Source organism: Mustela nivalis (genome assembly GCF_964662115.1).
Source record: "Mustela nivalis genome assembly, chromosome: 2".
Lineage (NCBI taxonomy): Eukaryota > Metazoa > Chordata > Mammalia > Carnivora > Mustelidae > Mustela > Mustela nivalis.
The window spans coordinates 37,899,298-37,918,121 of record NC_139021.1 but is presented as its reverse complement, the minus strand read 5'-3'; the positions used below and the strand labels follow the sequence as shown (position 1 = coordinate 37,918,121).

The 18,824-nt window shown below is 41.8% G+C and overlaps 1 protein-coding gene across 1 annotated transcript in view; it reads left to right on the top strand.

Annotated features, from left to right (window-relative positions):
* LAPTM4B (lysosomal protein transmembrane 4 beta) overlaps window positions 1-18,824 on the top strand; it is a 76,787-nt gene that overhangs the window by 44,721 nt on the left and 13,242 nt on the right. Inside the window, exons 3-6 of the mRNA XM_082722806.1 lie at window positions 4,966-5,039; window positions 5,393-5,515; window positions 8,376-8,474; window positions 12,811-12,906. Coding sequence (XP_082578932.1) covers window positions 4,966-5,039; window positions 5,393-5,515; window positions 8,376-8,474; window positions 12,811-12,906 — 392 coding nt within the window. The remainder of the gene's footprint in view (window positions 1-4,965; window positions 5,040-5,392; window positions 5,516-8,375; window positions 8,475-12,810; window positions 12,907-18,824) is intronic.

Below are 18,824 nucleotides of genomic sequence, written 5' to 3'. Positions count from 1 at the left end.
ATGCTTGTCATATATTCAGTCTGGTCATTGTGGTTGGTATAATAATTTGTACGAACAGAATATTGAAAATTTTCTCATCTCAAATTAACATTTTCATAATTGTAAGTAGTGTGTCATTGTGCTGGGTAATAGGATACCTATTACTACTTTTACTTGTGCCTTTTAAATTTCTCTTCTTTGACGGGGCACCTGGGTGGCTCAGTTGGTTAAGTGTTTGCCTTCAGCTCAGGTCATGATCTCAGGGATTGAGCCCTGGGGGTGCTTCTCCCCCCTCTCCTACAGCTCCCACTGCTTATGCTTTCTCTGTGTCAAATAAATAAATATCTTCAAAAAAATAAATTTCTCTTCCTTCAGAAAAATGTACATTTAAACATTGTTTATGATTATGTGAGATTTAATTCTGGAGTTTCTTTTTACTTCAGAGTAGGATATGCAGGTTATATCAATTTTTGTGGTTACACTAATATTTAAAATTTTTGAATACAGCTTTGAGTTTGTCTATCTATCTATCTCATTTAAGATCGATGAAGTAGCAAATATCCTCTAAATGGGCTGGCTTCTGTTAAATTAATGTTTTTCTTTATTTTTTAAAATTAAATTAAAATTTTAAAAAAGATTTTATTTATTTATTTGACAAAGAAAGATCACAAGTAGTCAGAAAGTCAGGCAGAGAGAGTGCGGGGAAGCAGGCTCCCTGCTGAGCAGAGAGCTTGATTCAGGGTTTGATCCCAGGACCCTGAGATCATGACCTGAGCGGAAGGCATAGGCTTTAACCCACTGAGCCACCCAGGCCCCCCTAAATAATGTTTTTCTCATTATAAAATATGCTTATACAGAATTTGGAAACTGTCTCATTTGGCAAGAAAATAATAAACTTTGCCTGAATGCAGGTTTCAAAGGTCACTATAAATTCAGATCGGTTTTGCACATAGCAAGTACATACTGATGTCCAGCTCCTTGGAGGGCTGCTGTGTGGCTTTCCCTGCACTTTGACCTGCATCACTGTGATCTACCTCCTTCCCAGCTGGGCCCCATACTGCCTGAGGGAGTTGACTGGGGGTTAGACTGCTTGGGAAGAATATCCCACTTACTAGCTGGGCAGCCTTGGGTAAATTACTTGCCTTCTCTGAGCCATCCTTTTCTTATCTAAAATGGGGATAATATTAGTACTTACTATCTCTTAGGTTTCTTATAGGGATTAAATGAAATAACACAACAGCCCAGTTCAGTGAGGAAAGAAAGCATATCTATGAAGTGGGGAAACAAAGCAGATGATGGACATCCCACTCTAGTCATAGCTTTCTGTAGGCGCGAGGAACCTGATAACCCTCACTGCTTCATTGCTTCACATGCAAACAAAGGCACTAGAATGCATCCGTGTGTATTTACATATGTGGCTCCCTACAGAGAGGCTTGACCTTTGCCTGTAAGGGGTTAGGTCAGCCTCTTGAGCTTCATTTTGCATGGAAAATGCATTCAGGTTTATTCCCCCACTAATCTGCGAGGATGCTGTGAGGCATATATTAACTTTCCTTGTAGGTATTTTTTTTATCTCACTAGAGGGAAAAAGCTAAGTTAATGTAGCCTAGAAATTATTAACGACAAAATATATATGTATTCTGAAAGAAATCATGATTTTCTTTTTTTTTTTTAAGAGATTTTATTTATTTCCTTAGAGAGAAAGAGTGGAAGTGAGAGAGAACACGAGAAGGGGAGAGGGGCGGAAAGAGGGAGAATTAGACTGTCCGCAGAAAAGGGAGCCTGCCGTGGGGCTCCATCCCAGGACCCTGGGATCATGACCTGAGCCGAAGGCAGAGGCTCAACCCACTGAGCCGCCCAGACACCGCAGAAACCATGATCTTTTAAGCACTAGCTAGGGCTAATCACCCTCTGAGTGATTTTTTTTTTTTTTCTTATTTGAGAATTAGACTTTCATTCCTTTAATTAAAGTGACCAGCATCATTATGAATTTATTGCACTAAATCTGTAGATTAATCTCAGGAGCCTTCGAGTTGTTTTTTTTCTTAAGATGGTGAATGGTCTTTTTTGATCTGCATTTTATGTAGACCTCCTACTTAAAATGTCCTCTCATCTCTAAAGCTGAGGATACAGAGAGGAAGGTTCTAGAAGTGGAATGTTTTCCTTTGGAGAAATACCTATAGGAAGTGACAGGCCAGGTTAGGTCATTGGTCAGCATTCAGAGCTGAAGTGGAAGCTGCAGAGTCCTAGCACAAAGAGGCAGAGATCTGAAATTCACCAAGCCAGGATTAGTCAGGTTCGGCCTTTTGATGCAAGTACTGTCTCAGCAAGTCACATAAGCTCCGATCCTGGTTGTGCAGTGCGCTCGGTGGGAACAGGTCTGTCTCAGAGTCAGGAGTACTAAATGAGGTGTCTGTGAAGGGCCTCGGCACTGTCAGCACTGTACGGATCTTTACAGCGTGGGATTTTGTGAGCACCCTACCCGGGAACCCCAGTCATGTGTCGTCATCTGAATCCCTAAAGATAACGGTAACATGACCTCTTGAATAAATGTTCGGTTTGTCTCTGCTGTGATAACAGGCATTGTTCCAGATCGGACTGTTCAATAGAAATAGAGTGCAAATACATAATGGAATTTAAAATTTCCTAGGAGCCGCATTTAAAAACACAGGTGAAATAAACTTCAATAAATTTACCTTAGTTAGCTCAGTATATCTAAAAGATTTTAGCATGTAATCATACAAAAATTACTAATAAGATACTTCACTTTTTTTTTTTTTTTTTAAATCAGGACCTGGAATTCTGAGTACATTTTAATTTTACAGCACATCTTAATTGAGATTGAGCCCGCTGCAAGTGCTCAGTGCCTCCCTGTGGCTAGTGGCCACTGGGGTGGGCATCTATCCCCTTCTGTGTGTTGGGTTGTAGGAGTAAACAAGACACAGAGAGTTCTTTCCCCCAGAAGGGTTCTTGCATGGGGAGACAGACAAGACACAACAGACGTTATGTATAACATATATGTTAGATAGTAGAGGTAAATGCTATAAAGAGAATACGACATTGGGACGCCTGGGTGGTTCAGTGGGTTAAGCCTCTGCCTTGGGCTGAGGTCATGATCTCAGGGTCTTGGGATCGAGCCCCGCATTGGGCTCTCTTGATAGGTGGGGAGCCTGCTTCCCTCCCTCTCTCTGTCTGCCTCTGCCTACTTGTGATCTCTCTCTCTGTCAAATAAATAAATAAAATGTTAAGAAAGAAAATACGATACCAACTCAGGAGGAAGTGTGAGGGCTGCCTTTCCTATAATACTCAGGGAAAAGCTGTTGGAGATGTTGATTTCTGAGCTATGGCCTGAATGATTAAAAAGGCAGAGCTAGGGTTGGGTGCCTGGGTTCCAGTCATGATCTCAGGGTCCTGGGATCGAGCCCCCCTCAGGTTCCACCCCCCCAACTTGTGTGCGTACTCTCTCTCTCCCCCTCAAGTAAATAGAATCTTTTTTTTTTTTTTTTAAGATTTTTATTTATTTATTTGACAGAGATCACAAGTAGGCAGAAGCAGGCAGAGAGAGAGGAGGAAGCAGGCTCCCCGCTGAGCAGAGAGCCCGATGTGGGGCTGGATCCCAGGACCCTGGGATCATGACCCGAGCCGAAGGCAGAGGCCTTAACCCACTGAGCCACCCAGGTGCCCCTCAAGTAAATAGAATCTTAGACAAAATAAAAAGGCAGAGCTACTCCCGTGAAAATGTGAGTGATGTTGCCTCTAGTCAGCGGGAACTGCAGATATAAGGCCCCATGATGGGATGTTCTCCTCCTTGTACTTAAGGAACCAAGTGGTGTGGCTGGATTGTAGGAAGTGGGAAAGTAATAGATGAGATTGGAGAGGTAGACATGCTCTAGAAGAAATACAGACATAAAGGCTGTGATAAGAAATTGATATTTTATTTTAAATGAGATGGGAAGCCAGTGGAGGGCTTTATTTATTTATTTTTAAAATATATTATTTATTTGAGGGGTGCCTGGGTGGCTCAGTCATTAAGCATCTGCCTTCAGCTTAGGTCCTGATGCCAGCATCATGGGATCAAGCCCCTCATCAGGCTCCCTGCTCAGCGGGAAACCTGCTTCTCCCTCTCCCATTCCCCCTGCTTGTGTTCCCTCTCTCACTGTCTCTCTCTCTGTCAAATAAATAAAATCTTTTAATTTAAAAAAAATACATATATATATATATTTATTATTTATTTGAGAGAGAAACAGAATAAGTAGGAGGCGGGGAGAGGGAGAAGCAGACTCCCTGCTGATCAAGGAACCCAACATGGGACTCAATCCCAGGACTCTGGGATCATGACCTGAGCTGAAGGCAGACACTTAAGGGACGGAGCTACCCTAGTGCCCCCAGTGGAGGATTTTAATAAGGGCACAAGACACATGAGTTTATAAAATACAAGTGAGACACTCAATGTTTCAAAGCTACCTGATTTATTATATATCTCATTCAGTGAACCAGAATTCCAAACCTTTTTTTTTTAAACATATGTAACCAATATCTCTTTCCCATTTTCTTTCTTTTTTTTTTTTAAGATTTTATTTATTTATTTGACAGATCACAAGTAGGCAGAGAGGCAGGAGAGAAAGAGGGGGAAGCAGGCTCCCCGCTGAGCAGAGAGCCCGATGTGGGGCTGGATCCCAGGACCCTGGGATCATGACCCGAGCCGAAGGCAGAGGCCTTAACCCACTGAGCCACCCAGGCGCCCCTTCTTTCCCATTTCCAAAATAAACTTACATGCAAGTCAGCATGTTACCTGTAGACACGTAATGTGATCTAGGGAGAATGCCTTAACTTTTTCAAATTCCAAAAGAGCTCTGGGTGTTTGACTTAATAATTAAATTCTCACTTACAATTGTTTTATAAACAAAATGCCTTTGAGGAAAGACAAATTGTGAAAACAGTGGATCTCCTACTGATTTTCTTCTTTTTTTCCTAACCCTTTGGCAGACATGTGCATTGCGATTGCAATTTCTCTTCTCATGATCCTGATATGTGCCATGGCCACTTACGGAGCGTACAAGGTAAGCGGCTTTGAAGTAGGGGGCTGGGTCTTCTCCTTGGTCCCTTACCCTTGTAGCCTGGGCAGGTACTTGTGAGAAGGAAAAAGTGATTCTCAGTTTCCTCTAAGAGCCTTTGAAGTTTCAGTCTCATATTATTATTCTGTGGAAAACCAGTGCTGTGGAAAACCAGAAGTGTTCATGGAGGCCTGTTGGTTAATCTCGTTGGTGTGGTTGACCAGTTGTCCTCAGGACCTGGCGTATCGAATGTCTTGTCTTCCTCTTCCCTTCAGAGGAAGAAACGATTTGTCTGAGTTGGGAAAAATAACATTTTATGATACTGAACGCAACAACAACATCTTTTCTCTCATATTTAGCAACGTGCTGCCTGGATCATCCCATTCTTCTGTTACCAGATCTTTGATTTCGCCCTCAACACCTTGGTTGCCGTCACTGTGCTTGTTTATCCAAACTCCATTCAGGAATACATACGACAGCTGGTATGTGGCCATCCCCATCGCTGTTCCCTTCAGGATCTGGTTGTGTACACACACACACACACACACACACACACACACGAATTTTTGGGTTTTTCCACTTGCATCTGAGTTACCGATTAGAGATTTTTTAGTGTTATCTTTTAGGTTTCTGGTTTCTTAGAATGCTTTTTGGAACAACATAACTTCTGGAGGTTGATAAGGGGGCGGGCTGCGATGACTGTATTAGATGTACCTACGCAAATAATAAACTAGTTACTAATTCTTACTTTGTAAAATGTAGTTTGCTCAGTTATCAGCAGAGGATCGTTTTTTTGCCTCTGCTCTTGTACGGAGAAAGTGGAACTGTACTGGACACTGGTTCCCAAACTTATTTGGCCATAGAACCCTTTCCTGCTCAAGCATCTCTTTAGGCCTCGTTTTCTGTTAAATGTTCTTTGTGACCATCTGAGCAAACGTGGGTAACTGGGTATTCAGAAGCTGGGGGAGAATGTAATCCTCTATGCCTCTGTATCTCTCACCTTTGTTACGATTGGGACTGTGCCTTAAAATTTAATTTCTTCAAAATCTTAGCATGTTTCAAAGGGAGAGAATGTTGACCCTTTAGAAGTTTGCATTGTTTGTGAGCATGGGGGACGGAGCAGGGTTTTTCTGGGACGGGAGGTTCAAGGCTGGGGGTTTGACATGACAGCGGAGGCCAGAAGGTCAGTGGAAAAGGGAGGGCAGGGAGGAATGGCGGCAGCCGGAGTTTGTGATCTCGTGGCTGGCACGCCCAGGATGCGTATCCAGTAGTCAGCAGACCTAGAAGAGCCAACTGGAAAGCCTCTAATGTTCTTTTTGCTCCTTAAAAGTGTTCTTTCGCCACTGCTGTTGCGATCGTCATTCTTAAGCTATTAGCAACAGCTTCCCTTTGCTTTAGAAAACAGGTCTGTGTTTTGGTATCCTGTAGTGTCGAGGAAAAAAAATACTTTGTATTTCCCGTGTGCTACTCTGTATTCTCTCTTATGGTAGAGCTGGAGCCTTTCTGCCTGAGAGGGTTTCTATGTGACGGGCAGTAGGAGAATGACCTCAGTCTTTAAGCACTTGTGTTTTTATTCTGTAATGATGACCCAGTGCCGGGCTCCTCCAGTCAACCTTGGACATGTGGAGGAGACATGACCTCCCCATAGCCTGTCACGTGAGGGGCCAGGAAAGGGTGGTGCCGAGTTAGGAGACGTCAAGAAAAGCCCTGTGGTGGCCCTGTGACCCCTTGAAGCGTGTGTTGTTTGCTCCATTTGTGTTTTGCGGAGACTTAGAAGAAGCAGAAAGCATGGAACATGCAGGCGAGCCTGGAGAACTCTCAGATGGCTACCTCGACTTTCTGCCATACCCTGCTCAGTCACTTCATACTCATTGCTTTAGAGCCACCAGTGGTAAAATGATGATGTTGGTGATGTTGATAGCACAATATGAGTACAAAAATGAAATAAAATCACCATCTTTCATTTGTAATTACAAACCAAATCATCCAAGTGAATGTCTTCAGTGTGTTCTACTCAAAAATCAGTTTGAGCTGAAGGCGTGAGGCCCACGGATGATGAGGTTGCCTAAGGACGAAGGTAAAGCTGTGTGGACAGCGAGGCCCACAGACAGGTTGCTGTCTGAAGGGACGCTTACCTGAGGTTGGGGGAGATCACCCCTTCACATGAACGCCTGTTCTCCTCATGCATGTTCTTGTAAAATGCAGTTAAAATAAATTGTGCCTCTGTTTTACAGCTCTTGCTGTAGAAACTGTGTTCACTTTTCTGAGGGGAAGGAGTGTGGAGGTCTTTGTGGAAGGAGCCACATACTTCCACTTTAATCCCTTTTTTAAAAAATTAGACACAGAAACAGTATGATTTGTGTTGATCTTAGGAATTGACACCAAGTTGTTTTATTCTTACCTGTAAGATTAGCAGTACGCAAACCCTTCCAGTCTGTAAGCGGAAGGACCAGTCCCATGAGCTGATCACAAAAAATGACTCAGATTTTTTTATCTCTTGGGGTTTTGGCCCAAAGTAAGTGGAGACTGAAAACCATTAGGTGATGTTGACCGTGGGGAGGAGAAGTTTCTTTCCATTCTCCTTTAACATTTGGAACCTCTTTGTTACATCTCAAAATACTGCTAATGTGGAGTCCAAAGCTGTGGATTCGATGGTGAGGAAGAGGTTAGGGGGATGGGGCAGCTGGGGGTGCCATCCCTGCACCACGCTCCCGGCCGGGGACGTGCAGGGCTTCCAGCGGGCTGTCCGGCCACTCCCAACCGCAGGAGCTGGTTCGGAGCCTCCTGAAAAAGGTTTCCTTTGACCTGACAGTTAATCAGTATGGCCAGATGGTAGGACTTGATCATCATCATTTTCTTCTTTTTTTTTTTTTAATGCTATAAATACCTATTAGTGTAAAAGATTCTGCTCCTTGAGACAAAACATCAGCAAAAAAATGCTCTGTATGAGTAAGACTGTTTTAATAGGTTTTCCCTCCTTGCCCTGTGCAAGCCCCTTAGTATGGTCCGCCATTTGCGGCGAATCTCAGTGTCACAGGCGGATGGAGAACTACTGACTTCTGACTTTCTGTGCAGTAAGGAGGGCACAATTACATTTCCAAGCCTTGCGAATCTTCTCTGACTTGACTTTTCACGAGTTACTGTGGAATTACGAGCACACTGGCCTTCCTCTACACACTGTCACTGTTTCATTAGAAGTGGGCTAGGAAGTGTGTAGTGGTCTTAAATAATAACTGTCTGCTTTAACTAATTGCTTTTTAATAAGCATATCTGGTTAATGCCTAAGGGGTCTAATCTGGAATGATTAATGAAATTTGTTAACGAGGCACTTTTTATTTGCAGCCTCCGAATTTTCCCTACAGAGATGATATCATGTCCGTGAATCCTACCTGTTTGGTCCTTATTATTCTTCTGTTCATCAGCATTATCTTGACTTTTAAGGTAAGCATGAAGATTTTACTTACAGCCTAGATACTGTTAAGTGTATTCATGAATGCTAAGAAAGTAAGCAAACTTGTGTTAGTTCTTTATGTTGCTTTATATTTCTGAACTGCCTTTTGATTGCCTAACAGTTCCGTTTCTTTTATCTGTGTGAGAGAGAAATAGTAGCCACCTTCCCTCAGGCCAAAGGGTTACTCCAAAATCCATTTGGAGGGGAATACATTCACCACGTTAGGTAGTGAGTCGGATACTGCATTTGCTGTTACAATGTGTGCACATTGTTCTGTACTTTGTTTTTACAATGTAATACAGTCTTTTTTTTTTTTTTTAAATATTTTATTTATTTATTTGACAGAGAGAGATCACAAGTAGGCAGAGAGGCAGGCAGAGAGAGAGGAAGGGAAGCAGGCTCTCCGCTGAGCAGAGAACCCGATGCGGGACTCGATCCCAGGACCCTGAGATCATGACCTGAGCCGAAGGCAGCGGCTTAACCCACTGAGCCACCCAGGCGCCCCACAATGTAATACAGTCTTAACAGTGTTCTCTCACAATCTGGTATATGAATTTATCAATATTTAATAAATTACTTATTTTTGGACATCAAGACAGTTTCTGCTTTCTCACTCATTAGTGCTATTTTTTTCACGACATCTTTCACACACTTACGTATGTATTTCTTCCAGACAACATTTCTTAAAATTAGAGGGTGTGCATAATTGGAGGGCTTCTTTTGGGGTGTCCAACAGCTCCCCCTGAGATGAGGTGACCGGCACTCCAAGAGCACTATTTGCTACGCCCTCAGCAGTTGAGTCCTGCTTCTCTTTTTCATCTTTGTGAACCTGATGATAAAAACATCACTGCACTTGGTGCTTGTGTGCAGCTATGAAATAGAAAGTTTCTAAGTCATTACTATACTTTGAACTTTTAATTCCTAACATCTTTTGTTGTCTTTATGTTGGCCTAAAATTACCCAGTTCTTAAACAGCCAAGCTTTGATAAGCTCAAAGAAGCTGCATTTAGAGAGAATAGTCTTTCGAAGCAGATAATAGGAAGAGGAGCGAAACGATGATCCATAGGGAGTCGTCTGAGTCAGCATTTTTCCCATGAACTGAACGTGTTCCTGCTGTGGTGCTCAGTGCTCGGGATAGGGGAGGATTTTATACGTGCATATTGAGGCTTCCTGCCTCCAGTTTGCTCTCCTCACCCCAACCTTCTGGCTTCTCCGTGGGCCCTGAATATGGTCCCTTGCCCTACCTGGCAAAAGGTTGCAAACTCTCAAACCCCTGACAATTTGTCTTCCAAAGGCAGACTTTTTTTTTCTCTTTTCTTTTTTTTTTAAAGATTTTATTTATTTATTTGACAGAGAGAGATCACAAGTAGACAGAGAGGCAGAGAGGCAGGCAGAGAGAGAGAGAGGGAAGCAGGCTCCCTGCTGAGCAGAGAGCCCGATGCGGGACTTGATCCTATTTTTATTTTTTTTAAATAACCAGCAGTAATGGTTAAGAAAACATGCTGTGGGGGTGACTGTGAAGTTTGAGTGTATTAGTGGTTGAGAAGATGCATCATTCATTCTTTTTTTTTTTTTTTTTTTTTTTTCAGTAAATATTTATTAAGGGTCTCCCATGTGCCAGGCCCTGTTCTAGTACTAGGGTTAGGTTGTAAGAACAGTGTCTGCCCCGTGGTGCTTTTATAAATTGCAAAACACTTAATTATAATGATCGAATGAAAGGTACAATACAGACCTATCTCTAGCCTGTAGGAGATACGCCTTTGTCTCAGTAGTTCGTCACTTAATACCTGCTTACTAACCAGACTGCATTTCCTTGAAAAGGTAGACTGTGCCTTAAGTTTTATCATCGTCCTAGCGCTATGCTGATGCCTTGCACTTAGAGACTTGGTGATTATTCATTTAAATAAATATGAGTCTTCATGCTGTGATTGGATCAGTTTACCTGATGAGTGGCTCTTGTGACCTAAATTCCCGGGTACTGTTTGATAAAGTTTATAACCACACGGGTTCCTTAGGATGATTTGTCACTACATGTTTATTTGGGAAACATACTAAATATTTAATTCTCTTGAAATTGAGGAAGATGACAGAAATGTCAAGAAAGAAAGAAGGTCATTGACGTAAGTTACTGGGTTTTTAGAGACAATAGGCCAGAGGCTTTCTTCCCCCTTGCTGTGATCAGTAAGTGAATGCATATGATAGTGTCAGGAACCCTTGAGAATGCTGGCTGGGCTTGTGAAGCCCCCGCCCCCAGGTGCCTCCCTTCTGCTGTTTAACGCTTGTGTTGTAGACATGCCAAGTGCAGAGGTCTCAGCTGGACTCAAAGAGAAGCTACTGCTCATGCTAAAATCATGGATACCTGTAGTCTTCTCACAGAACACATAATTTATGAGTACGTGCAAACATTTGTTTTCGTTTGTACTGAAGTTCTCAGAAAGTCCAAGGCTCTTGTTTTCTCAGTAAAGGAATGACAGGATTGAGTAAACTGAAGGTTTGAGTAAAATGAACATATTATGTGCATTGTTCAAGAAATACTCCCTTCCTGTCTCTCTTTTTGTCATTGCTGATACCCGGTTTCGGATTATTGCTGTACAGAAACATTTCATAAAGTACCATTTTACACATTTTCATCTTCACACCATCACAGAATATTTAAATATGAGAAATAACCACCATTAAGGATGAGTGCAGCCTGAGACAGCATTCTGAGTATACAACGGAATATTTTACCTCAGTCTTCCAAGAAATGTCAAAGAAATGTCGACAGGCATTCCTTTTGTCTTTTAACATCTTTGATATAGAACAACTGTTGTTGCAATATAATTGATAAATCATAAAGTTCACCCATTTAAAGGGTACAATTCAGTGGCTTTTAGTATAGTCACGGAGTTGTGTGAACCCAGCTCTGTGGTAAACAGGGTAACTTGAGGACATTTTCATGACCTGCTATTATCCCTCATCTTCATCACCCCCAGATCCCCAATACCTGACAACTACTAATCAACTTTATCTCTCTACAGATTTGTCTGTTGGGGACATTTCATATAGATTTCTATAATATGTGGTCCTCTAGGACTGACTTGCTTTGACTTAGCATATTTTCAGGGTTCGTCCATGTTATTTTATGTATCAGGATTCCTTTCCTTTATACGGCTGAATGATACCCGCCCCGTGAATATACCACATTCTGTCTAGCTGATCATCAGTTGATGGATGTTGCAGTCACTTCCCCACTCTGGCTCTTAGGAATACCGCTGCTTGAGCATTCGTGTACAAGAGTGCGTGTGGGCACGTGTTCCTTTCTCACGGGCATACACGGAGGAGTGGAACTGCAGGGTCGGATGGTCACTCTTTAACCCTTTGAGGAGCCACCAAACTGTTCCCCAAAGCATCTGCATCATTTCACATTGCCACCCACAGCGAACGAGGGTTCCAGTTTCTCCACATCTTTACATTTTCTGATAAAAAAGTGTAAAGTGGGAAAGGGATTTTGACGTCCTCTAATTCTAACCCACTCCTAGGTGCTGCAAGTGGAAGGGCAAGAGGCTCATAGTCTGCACGTCTCCCATGAACTTGTACTTTTATCCTTGGCTTTATTCTGGGCATTGATTTTAATGGTCTTCTCCGGATACTTTAGTATGAAGATGGAGATGATTTAGTGACTTCTGTTGACCAGAAAGCAAATTTATATGCTGTGAATGGTTTTTAAAAATTAACTTGAATGTGATTAGTTTAATCATATATAATCATGTAGAAGAAAAATTCTGAAGACGGAGATTAAAAATGTGATGAGAGGAGCACCTGGGTGGCTCAGTGGGTTAAAGCCTCTGCCTTTGGCTTACGTCATGATCTCAAGGTCCTGGGATCAAGCCCCGCATTGGGCTCTCTGTTCAGCGGGGAGCCTGCTTCCCTCTCTCTCTCTGCCTGCCTTTCTGCCTACTTGTGGTCTCTCTGTCTGTCAAATAAATAAATAAATCTTTTAAAAAAAAGTGATGAAAAATGGGTTAACACATGGATTGATCTGTGACATTGAGGAAAGCAAGTGTTTGTGGCAACTGTGCCTTCCAGCTACATACTCTCCTGCTCTCCCGTGTCCCCACCACCACCGCCTACCATCTTGGGAGAGGGCAGCTGTGATAGGATAAGCTGCCAGAAAGTTCTATACCGAACATTTGTAATTGTAAAGAGTTCTTGATTTAGTAGAGTTACTATGTGCACTTACAAGTTAGTAAATAAAAGTTCTGTAATACGGCTTTCTGTGTGGGGGGACTGAAAATTGTCTGAAGTTTGGAAATCAGAGACCTAATAATCACTACTCATTTACAGGGTTACCTGATTAGCTGTGTCTGGAACTGCTACCGGTATATCAATGGCAGGAACTCCTCTGATGTCCTGGTTTATGTTACCAGCAATGACACTACGGTAGGTGTGAAGTCATTCAACCTGGAGATGTTCACACGTCTACTGTATGACAGCTTCTAGATGTTTCTAGTGTGTTTGCTCTATTTTTACATTGTTGAAACAAACTTATGAGCTGCTTAGTCAAAAGATTGATAGTAGAGTGAAATGTGTTTTATTTTCCTTAGAGGATATTAAAATGTAGATAGTTCATGTATTTTATTTAAATAAGTTCTGGCTTATTCTTAAAAAAAATATTACAGGAAGATACATGTACCTTCCCCATATTTATATATCTCAAACTCGAATTACTAAGCCAGGGTATAAAACTTTAGATACCAGTTTGGCTTAGTATGACTGCTGTCTGACTTGACATGTGAATTGGAACCCAGAAATTTGGTTGTAGAGCTAGAGAAATGAGAATAGCAGAGGTTGCTACATTTTTAAGTCTTGTTCTGTTCTTCGTTGTTCATACTTAACGTTTTTAAACCTATTTAATATGATTATGGAAAACATGTCTTTACTGGAAGAGTCCTCAAAGTCATTCGTCCTTTATATAGATTATCTTAAACTGCCTGGCTCATAAGAAAAGTATAAGTCCTCTAGGTATTAACCTCTCCATGTCCCATCATCTTTGTGTTCAGCACGGTGCCTGACAACAGTGCTTGGAACAAGTAGGTGCTCAAGGAGTGGTTAATGCAAAAACGACATACGTGGGATGGCGCTCGTACTGGACAGGATTGGAGGGATCTAGAACGGACAGCACGCATGGAAGGGTAAATACCCACAAGGGCGTGTTAAGTCTAAACCAGAACAGAGTTTGACATATTTGTTCTGTTTCTTAAATTGTGGTGGGTCACTCTGTGACCTCACTGAAGTCAGGACAGATCCTGACTTGATTTCTCTGTATATAAAATGGGAATAAAACAGTTTCGTTCCTTATATTACATATATGTGTACCAGCTGATACACTGAGAACAGTGTGGAATTTCTGAGAGAAAGCATGCTGCACGTGAATAGTTCTTCTTCGTGTTCACCCAGCACGTCCTGTGTTTGAGCAGTGGTTTAAGAAGAGGCTCTGCCACCACCAGGTGCACAAAGCCCAGTGTGTCATACGCTGAGGGGGCTCTTGGGGTTGGGGGGGGGGTCAGTTCTGCAGAATCCTGTGTCCTGATCACAGTAAACACATGTTTTCCTTCAACCCTTTAAATAATTCCTCTTGGTCCGTAAGTCTCTTTAAAGAAATAGCTGTTTGTAATGATCACAATTTTGGTAAAATTACTGGCTTAAGGAACTTTTTCCTTCATTCCGAGTTTCTGGATATTTAGTTAGCTGTAAGTTTTTTTCCTGCCTTTCTTCCTAAACAAGAAATCCCAGGGTACATTTATTGTCCTGCTGATGTAATGAGAAATCTAAACCAAGTTTGAGGTTTTTGAGTCTGAGGAACCAAGAGAGTTGCTAAACAGTAAAGATGCATCAGAATGTCACCTGAATGTTGCAGTTGTGAGCCTTTAGAAGTGTTGCAGGGACGATAATGCCTGTGCCTCACACGTTAGTATTAGTGCGCTGTTGGGCGTGGTTTGCTCACGGCTTTCTGAAGGGTGGTGTGTATTTTTAATGGAAGCCAGGTGGAATGGCTGAAAAGGTATGCATTGTATAGATAGACCTCCAGATCCAAGGATACTCTGACATTTGTAGGAATTGGGGTGCTGAGAGAATTTAAGAACCATGAGTAAATCCTTAAAGTGCATCCAACTTGGCTTTTTAGAGGAAGCTTTCTATTTTCTCCCATTGAAAGATTCAGAATTAAACATGGAATAACAGGGAGGTTTTATTCAAACTAACATAGATTCAAAATAGTTACACTTTCAACTGGACTTCCCTAGCTCCACTAATAATGGACTTTTTTCTTCAGAAAAGCTTCCAGGTTGCAGGTGATTTGGAGTCACTAGGATTTGGGACCATAGACTCAAGCCAACTGTGATGGTTTCCTGGTTTGTTGACAGGAGGGGCTGGGGAATTGTTCAGCAGTGGTTACTGGTCATTATCTTCTTGGTCATCATGCTCTACCAACTTGACATTTTTAAGACAGGAAACTGTGTTGCTGATAATGTTTCTACTTTCTCAAAGTTCCCAGTGAACCTTTCTTTTTCTCTGTGTATGTGTGTGTGTGTATTTCTTATAGAAGCATATTCCTGGGGAAGAAAGATTTATTATTTCTCATAAGTAGGTTGTAATCTACTCCAAAATGTAGGCTAAATATACCACCCGAATCTCAGCTCTTCTGACAGTATTTTGAAAGCTTTTTTAAAAAAAGATGATGTTGTGCTTTTTTTTTTAAGAAGTCCTTATTATACCTAACATAATAACTCCTTAATAGCATAAGAGATCTATTAAGTGCTCAGATTTCCAGCTGTCTCATACATGTTTTTCTAGTGGTTTATTTTAAATAGGAGCTATGGGTCAATCTGTATTAATAAAAATTCTAATTTTTTGTTACGGAAACTAGTTCGTCCTACAGACTAGTAGTCTGACTGCCTGTAATGTAGTCCTCTGTATTCCCAGTAGATCAGCGCTCGGATCTAGAGGCTTCCCACATTCATATCCACCACCACCCCCTTTTTTGCTGCAATATTACTTTATAATTGGTCATTGGTTCTTCAAGCAAGAGGCAGATAATGTCTGGCTGATTCTGTCCTTGGGGATGCCAGCAGCCATGAATATCTAACACCTGGATTCAGTGACTCATTAGGGTTTGCAATATAATTACATGCCATCACTCCTTGTTCATTCATTAGCTGGAATACTTCTGTAAAGAGCAATTTTCCCTCATCCGTGATTTGCTTACGCAGTGGTACTTGTGACCTGGGTGAATATACTTGGTTTTGTTATTTATCAGTTGTCCCAGTGGCGAGTTGGTCTGTCATTCTCTAATGGTGACCAGTGAAGGTTTTTCTGTTTGCTTGTTTGTTTTTATGTAACACATGAAGTCATGAAAAGAGGCCTATGAGAAGAGCTGGGGGTGTCCAATTGAAAAGTAAACTATCTTGATATATTTTACCAGTAAGCCTAAAGAAAACCTTAACCTATTATTCCGTACCCTTTGAGACTTTCAAAGGGAAAAAAATAAAAGCTTTCTCTAAAAAGCTTGTACATTTTAGTTAAAATCCTTATTGATGCTCAAATTGTACTATCTTTGGGCAGTGGGAGCCTCTGCAGGTCGGCCCCCTGGGGTCTTTTGACAGAACCATGGCTTCTTGGCTGTCTAGTTGACAGGATCCTTGATGCTCCTCTTGTCCATTTATAATCCCAGACCCGGAATCCGCCATTTCTTCAAGGAGCACTGCTTCTTTTAGGTGGAGACCATATCTAGATTTCCAGGGTTGGAGAACGAAATTCTTTTTAAGCAGGGCTCCCCATGTTTGGAGACTGTTTAGACTCGAATGAAAGGAGTTAATGCTTGCATTCCAACTTAAAAACTCTAAATATACCAAAGCCACACTCTGAGACCCCAAGTGGGGGTTGGAATGATCTAGTTCTGTCATTTTCGCTGGTCTTCATCGCTGTATTAAGATCCTTGTAGCATGTAATAATGTATGCTGCTCTTTTGTCCCTGTCTTATTGGGAATCCACACTGACATAATAACATGTTGCTTTCACTTCCTATCAGATTCTAAGCCAGATGGCTTTTCTCCCAGGCTGAATAGTCTCAGGGTGACCTCTGTGGACGCATCCTCTGGGGGCTCTTGTTGGTAGAAAATAAATGTTTTTTTTTTTTTTTTTCTCCTCTAAAAACGAACACATATTATTAGCCGGATATGTAGTTTCTCAAACACTACTGAGACGGAGGATGGATGAGTTACCAGATACTGGAATCATTCCCTGGGTTAATCTAACCTCCAGTTTCCCAACCAAATCATAGCAAAACCTTGGAAAGCAATGCTTAAGACATAGGGGGCACACAAACTCTATTAGTTCATAATGCTCTATGATCTTTGGTATTTTTTTTCCATGGTGCCAATAGGTCAAACGAAATACCTAACTGTCCATTGCATTTTAAGTAGTCAGGTCCAAACAACTTAAGAGTGGAAGTGAGTGTGATACCTGCCACTTCTTGCTGTGTTTTCCTTGGAATTAAAAAAAAAAAATCCCACAGTGCCCCCTTGAGTCGCTGCATTCCGTTACAGGGTACCCTAAGCACCCTCCTTTTTGGACACCGTGGTAGAAATCACGCTCTGAATATATGTTATGTAATACCACATTCTCTCCCCTGCCTCCACCAAAATTTGGCCCTAAAAGGAAAAATGTGTTAAATACCAAACATGTAGATTATAGAAACAGATTTTCTTCACATTAAAATTTATGCAAATCGAGATTTAAAAACTCTTTTAATCTGTCTTGCTAATACTAGTGAAGATTGGAATCATAGTAATACCCGGTATTTAGTTAAATCCCAGAGTAGGGAACATGATTCCTTTGGAGTCCGAGCACTCCAAAAGCAGCGAGATTACTATTTAGCCAAAATGGCATCTCATTGACTTGAGTAATGTAGGAAAATTCCTATTTAGGGATAAATAGGAAAATTTTAAACTTCGTAGAGCCTGTCATGCCATGCCATTTTGTGGGTAAAAATCCAGATTAACATTACATACGGGTTTATTGTGTTGGTTTCAGAAAGTATTTTGCTGTGTGGTACCTTGCTTTGAGTTTGAGTGGTTGAAGAACACAGTTAAGAAAATGGCAGTGGGGGTACCTGGATGGCTTAGTCCGTTAAATGTCTGCCTTCAGCTCAGGTCATGATCCCAGGCCCTGGGATCTTGCCCCTGTGTCGACATCAGGGCTCTCTGCTCAGTGGGGAGCCTGCTTCTCTCTCTCTCCCTCTGCCCCTCCCCCCCCACCTATGCTCTTGTCTTTCTGATAAATAAATAAAATGTTAGAAAGAAAGAAAGAAAAAGGGTGGGGGGAAGTCAATGACCCTGTGGAAGCCAGATTATCTCCCTGGCAGCCGGAGGTTAACAAAAGGCTGACCTTGGGCTGTCAGAAAAGCCACAACACAAATTCCTGTTTGGCTGAGGTGGTTGGGGGTTGGGTGGGATTTAATAGTGATCCTAACAACTTTCAGAATTTGTTCATAAAAAATCTGCTGCTTTTCCCCCTCCTCCTCTTGTTTTTAAAAATCAGGCATTTCTGCCTAGGTTGGCTATGGTTAGAAACAGGTTCCTGACGATGTAACACGAGTCCCTTTATTCTCCCCCCTCCTCCTCTCCGCTGTAGAGAGAGGTAAAGGGAAGGGAATAAACTAATTGCCAAGAGGAGAGATTTTTAGTTAGACTTCAGAAGAAGGTCCTTCATGCTGGAGAAGCTAGACTGATGGCAAGATGAATCTCTGATTCCTGTCTTGCAGAGTCTTTTTTTTTTTTTTCTTTTCTTTTTTTCAGATTCTTGAGGAATCTTGAGGATTCTTGAGGAAAGGTCATCACTTTCAGAAACAGTTTAAGAGAGGGCTTTCCCCAGAAGACGAGTTACTAGTCTGGCTCTCAAGTTCTCTTCAAGTCCTGGCCATTTCGGATTCATTAAACACACTTCACCAGCAACACATAACCTTTCATCAGACCTCTGCCTGTAGCAACCAGAGGGTCCAGAAGCAGTGGTGGGTTGCAGAGGGCAAGGTTGTTTAAGAAGAGGACTTTCTGTAGAGTTTGAAAGAGTAGCCTGTGGGTTAGACTCAGAAACTTCTGGTATACCACATACTGGAATCCAGAAAGGGGGTCTTACTTGTAACATTTCAGTGGTAGGTCTCCTTTTGCCTTGCAGCTTAATAGTTTGTATGATCTCTCCTCCTTAAGCTTCCCCCACCCAGCCTTTAATTTTAAAAGGCCAAGAGAGCTGAGAAGTTGATAGACCTTTGGCAAAATCTCAGAGAAGCAGAGAGAGCAATTAGA